The sequence below is a fragment of the Engraulis encrasicolus genome, chromosome 5 (genome assembly GCF_034702125.1).
Source record: "Engraulis encrasicolus isolate BLACKSEA-1 chromosome 5, IST_EnEncr_1.0, whole genome shotgun sequence".
In the NCBI taxonomy this organism is placed as follows: Eukaryota; Metazoa; Chordata; class Actinopteri; order Clupeiformes; family Engraulidae; genus Engraulis; species Engraulis encrasicolus.
In genome coordinates, this window is record NC_085861.1 from 10,456,075 (window position 1) to 10,462,074 (window position 6,000).

A 6,000-nucleotide genomic window follows, 5' to 3' on the forward strand; every position below is an offset into this window, starting at 1 on the left:
AGGCAGTGCCGTGGTTTCAGCAGAGATGCTCTATTAGGAGTCGGACTAAGAAAATGTTTGGTTTAAACTTCAGTCTTTTCTGGCCTCAACCAGTAGCAAACCGAGGGAGGCGGGTTAACCAGGCCATTTGGGAAATGCTATTAGTTATCCTCTTGGTCAGACGAACATCTCGGTGCGAGATTAAAAAGACGATGATAATCAGGCAAAGGGTTTGGGACTAGACCAGCAGCCTAATCTTAGCTCATCTCAACAAAGCTGCCCCTTTTGACAAAACACCTGGACACAGGAATGGTGGGCTGTCTTATCCATTCTTCTTTTTTTTCTAATATAGATTTTAATGGGCTTTTTTGTCTTTATTTGAGATTGGACAGTAGAGAGAGAGAGATGGATGAAGGATTGGGAAACGACCTCGGGTCACAATCAAACCTGGAGTGTACGACGCCTAAAGCTAGGTGTAGTATTCTCCTGCACCGAAGTTGACATAACTAACGTACAGGCCGATGACAGACATTTTAGCCTGAGAGAACCATACGTTCAGCTTCAGCTCTGCAAGGTGTCCATTCAGCTCTACAGAGGGGGGCGTGGTGGCTGGTTTCTATACGGCCGCGGCCGGCTCAGTACCAGTGTAAACCTAGCTTTTAGCCCACTGAGCCATGGCACGGTCCGTACCAGAGATTCTACGAGTATTATGGAGATATGCCAATGTAGTAGTTTGCTATGGGCACCTAACGTGACCAGGTTCCGGTTTGCCTAAAGGGGCGTGTCATAATAATCCTAGAATCTCTGACATTTGAATAGGACAGTCCTTAGGGCTTCCGCACACCGGCTCCGACAAAGTGCTGAGCACTGCTCAGCTAAAATTCGATTCCATTGTTTTCAATAGAACCACGCACACTGGCGCCGATGTCCGCGGACATTCGCCGATGTCGGATAGCAATTAGAGACAAGTTCTATTTTGTCGGCGCCGCCCATTGACTATCAATGCAATGTTCGTGTGAAATTGGGTTTGGGGGTCCGAATTCTGTCGGAAGCAAAAGTGCGCCGCAGTGCTGTCGGAGCCAGTGTGCGGCCGGCCTTAGGCCTGCCTAAGTCCTTAGGCCTGCCTAAACCTAGCTTGAACCCACTGAGCCATGGCCCGGCCCGTACGTCTTACCCGTTCTTGGCGGTGAGGTTGTGCAGGCAGGTGGTGATGTACTGGCTGTAGTAGTCGACCTGCTCGCTCTGGAAGGAGCTCTTGCAGTGCAGGCTGTGCAGCGCCGCCTTCAGCTTCACCAGCTCCGCCTGACGACGCTGACGGTACAGACGCTGGTGCCGGATATCCTGCGCGGCGGGCGGAAAGAGACAAGATGGCACACACATTATATTACACTTAGCTGACGCTCTTGTCCAAATGGACAAAGGACAGACATATGGAAAATAGAGACATGATGACACACACACACACATACACTTAAACACACTCACACGACACGCATACACACGACACGCCCACGCGCATACACACAGACAGACAGACACACACACACACACACACACACACACAAACACACGACACACTACTGCAGTACTCCACCGCCAACCACTACAACCAGCACCACCAGCAGCAGCAGACGCCACCTCGTTTGCTCCCGAGCCCCATTCAATTACGGTCACGGCTAATTACCGTGCCGCCAAGATAACCTGCAGTAAGCCTCTTTATTGGGCTGATTATCTGTGTAATCTGTCCAAATGGCAAATGAACCTGCTGAATGCAGCTGATTTAACAGATCCTTTTATAACGGAGCTGGTTAGACACAGCACACAGAGGGAGCTGTTAATGCTACACGGGGGCCCAGCCTACGCAAAGACTTCACACTAGTGTTTCTCAGTGGGGGCGTTGGTGAGCCCTAAGGGGGAATTGAAAGGGGGCTGGGCTTAGTTCCCATTGGGGTGCAATAGTCCATTTCATTTTTCAATACTAAGGGGGGCATTGGCAGGCTTGTGATGACGTCAACTGGGTGTTGGGAGTCTTATGATGAGGTCAAGGGGGCGTTTGCTCAAATAAGGTTGAGATTGAACCACTTCTTTACACGAAGGCTCAAATAAACCCCTGGAGAGGCCCATCTGACATGATATTGAAAGGCAGAATTAAGGGCAAAAGTCAACATTATGGGCCCAGCCGTGGCTTAGTCGGCTGGGCACTGTACTGCTGTGTGGGCGAGCCGGGTTCAATTCCCGACCCGAGCTGATTTCCAGATCCTCCCCCATCTCTCTCACCCACTCACTTCCTGTCCCCCTCTTCGCTGTCCTGTCTAAATAAAGTTGAAAAAATAAAACCCCTAAAAGATACATACTGTACATATATTTTTTTAAAGTCCATATTATGTGGCCAAGAACAGCTGTTATTGGCATGTTTATCCAGGAGCCAAAGGGTTTGCGAGATATTGTTAGCAGAAAGGATTTGCCACTGCTGGATAAGACAAATAAAATAAGACGTCAGATTGAGAACGTACCGCTGTATTGATGATCAAAAAATAGCAGTAAGTACAGTAAGGGAAAGTGAAAATGGATATTATACTTCATATTCTTACGTGTCAATACACTCGCTGAGGTAAGGAAGTGTTCTATTGAAGGAAACGGAAAAAGTTGATATCCCAAGACATTTGAAAAGAGTAAGACATCGATTTGTCCAATCCATTGAAAGTGAAATCCAATCCAGTGAATGTGGGGAAACGGCTATCCTTTACAGTAGAGGAGCAGAGCTACAGCGGTTCTCTTTTTCTTTTTTTTTCTTTTTTTAAATCACATAGTACCGTAATATCTGGACTATAAACGGCATCTGAATATAAACCGCACATACTATGTTTCACAAGAAAAAAACAATTGGACGCACTTCTACATAGGCCACAGAGTTGAAAGCATGAGGGCTTGTCTAGTTTCCTACACTATAAGTTTCTATTTTTCATTAGTGCATTATTACGACTTTTTTATTTATACTGTTGTGTGCACATTGAAGAAGAAGACATAATGTAGTCCATGCAAGATCTATGATGATTGTTTTGGCGGTCGGTATGCCTTAGATCAGTGTTTCCCAACCAGGGGTACGTGTACCACTAGGGGTACGCGAGCACACGTCAGGGGGTACGCGGAAAAATGTGATAATGACAATTGAATAGAGCATAGTCATACTGGGATAAAGGTATATATAGAGAGAGCATGGGATAGGGGGTACTCATGGTACAACAAAAAGGCTTAGGGGGTACACGAGTCAAAAAAGGTTGGGAAACACTGCCTTAGATTGCATGTACAGTGTTTGGGTACCATACTATAAGTAGAAGCAGAAGTACAGGTGTAATTACAGGTGTAATTAAAACACTTGTGATATTAGTTGCAACTAATATCACGTCATACTACTAGTGTTGTAATTAATATCTGTTAGAGCATTTCTACCTCTACGTTACATAACTCTGCACTTTAATAAATGGACATTGAAATTGAATTGAACTGAATAGTGGCCACCGGGCCGCACCTTTGCAATGAGCTGTAGTACCTGGCTGGAGCCTGAATGTGGGTTTAGGTGCCTTGCTCAAGAGCACTTCAGCCATGGGTGAGGGTACAGGTAAGGCCGGGATTTGAACCGGCAACCCTCTGATCTAAAGGCCAGCACACTAACCATTTAGCCATGGCTGTCCACCAAATGGACATTGTAAATTAGTTGAATAGTGTCTGCCCCCTGGGTCGCACCTTTGCGATGAGCTGCAGTATCTGGTTCTCTGAGTTGGGTGGCGTGAGAACCCCGAGGACCTCCAGGCGCCTCAGGCTGCGGTGGATCTTCCTCTTCTTCTCCTCCAGCGACAGGTTGCCGTCGGCGACCAGGGACTTGTTGCGCTTCATCTTCTCGGGGGTGAGGGCGTCCCTCTGGGCCCGACGATGCATCATCCAGCCATGCTGCGCCTCCTGGGGGGTGCAGGGACACACGCAGACACAAGGAGGGACACACGCAGACACAAGGAGGGACACACACACACACACACACACACACACGCACCCACGCACACACACACTTTTAGTTATAGAGTACACCAATTAAACACCCATTCTCATTCTCATAACAGCAGTCCACAGCCCTGCACACAAAGTTCAGACACCATGGGGTCACCAGTCACGCCCTTCTACTTCCGAGTCGTGGGGCTGAAGCTCTCAAAACTTTGAATGGGAGTTAATGGAGCGAGTCAAGCTAAATCCTCATCCCGTTTGGCATGTGCTCCGGATTTCACATATGATGACAGTGAATTTTTAAGGTTTGGATTTGCGCCGTAAGACCACTCATTTTCGGCACGCAAGAAAGTTTATTTTAGCTTTTGCGAAAAACTGTGTTAGAGACTACAACGTGCGCCTCGCATATTTGACGTGAACCGAGGCACAGCCAACCCTGCCGGACATGCGACTTCTGTTGTGTAGTCCAAATAATTACATATTTTTGCACGCACACAAATGAAAAAACGCTTGCCAAGTTAAGTCGACAAACACACCATTGGTTATCTTTCATTCTGAGGTACAGCATATGTGTTATCGACGGAGGAATGCGAGGTGGATCGGAAAATAGCTTTCATCAGTTCATTACTGCCTAGTCAAATGTTTTGGCTTTCCCAGCCCCATGAGCCGCCCGGAAGGGGTGGAGACTTAGGTGCCCCATTGCATTGCACTTTGGCAGAACCGGTGTGTGGTGGACTTGAGGGAATTCATCCTTACAATTTTTCCCCTTTCTTTTTCTGTGCTAAGTTGCGCCTATACAATATTGTACTACTTGGGGCACGGGTGCTTGTAATCGTAACCTTAACACTCCTGCTTTGTCATACTCCTTTTCTTGCTCTGTGACTGCACATGTCCATCGTCTTCCTTGGGATTTGAGCCATATCTGGGGTGCGTTTCTCGAGTGTTGCTGCCGACTAAGTTACCAACATACTTGTTTGCAATGAAATTTTCCATTAGTAAGCTAAGTTGCTAACTGGTTAGCAATGACGCTTTTCAGAAACGGGGTCCAGATGAGGACCATGTGGTCTGATTTTTCTTGACAAAACTTTCAATGTTACCCTTCAGGATTTATTTATGTGTACATGTACCCTTTAGGATTTACACCATTTTTATGTACGTACATCTACCATATTGAAGCAGCTGACGTGGCCATTCTAGTTTTCAGAGAGGAGAAGTCCTGCCATGTGCACTGCAGTATATTTTTAGTCCAATTCCCCTGGCCCACCCGCTCCCAATTAGCATCACTTCTCAGCTGCATAAGTCAACTAATTAGTGAAATCACCTGCGTTAAGATCAGAAGCAGAATAAACATAAACATGCACTATTTATATCCACTGAAAATTACATTTTAATCCACAATTACAATTCTATTCTTTCTTTTGCACGTATGTGACCATGTGATTTTTTTTCTTTGTCCCCCACAGTTTGCATAATGCCATTACATTTACAACCCTGTTTTTCAGTGTTGATGCCTTCTGCTTTGTGTCGCTGAAATCCAAGCATAAATGTACCCCTTGCACGGGAGAGGCATAAATGCAATTTCATTGTGTGTAGTGTGCTGTGGAGTGCTGTGTTGGAGGGTGTTACAATGACAATGGGAGTGGGCTTTCACTTTCATAATTCATAATCACATTTTTGTGATCTCTAGAACAGCAATTCTTAACCTTTTTGACGTCAAGGCCCATTTTTTCCAGTGCACAGTGTCCCGGGGCCCATATTAATATATATTATTCCTATATAATATAATATAATGTAATATAATATAATATAATATAATAATATACTATAATATAATATATATTATGATATAAATTATGAATGAATAGGCTATTACTGAAGTATTTGTTTCCACAAGGGATAGTTTACCACTGCATTAATTCATGTTAATATTAATCTCACTCCTCAAATCCACTCACAGTTTAGCAAGCCAGAGTAATTCACACATTTGAATGCCTCTCTGACAGCTCAGAGTTTGCGTGACAGCTC

At 45.5% G+C, this 6,000-nt stretch overlaps 1 protein-coding gene across 1 annotated transcript in view; it reads right to left on the reverse strand.

Moving 5' to 3' along the window:
* iqgap3 (IQ motif containing GTPase activating protein 3) overlaps positions 1 to 6,000 on the reverse strand; it is a 41,418-nt gene that overhangs the window by 6,510 nt on the left and 28,908 nt on the right. The window contains exons 34-35 of the mRNA XM_063198653.1: positions 3,724 to 3,936; positions 1,154 to 1,320 (exon numbers count right to left, since the gene is read on the reverse strand). Coding sequence (XP_063054723.1) covers positions 1,154 to 1,320; positions 3,724 to 3,936 — 380 coding nt within the window. The remainder of the gene's footprint in view (positions 1 to 1,153; positions 1,321 to 3,723; positions 3,937 to 6,000) is intronic.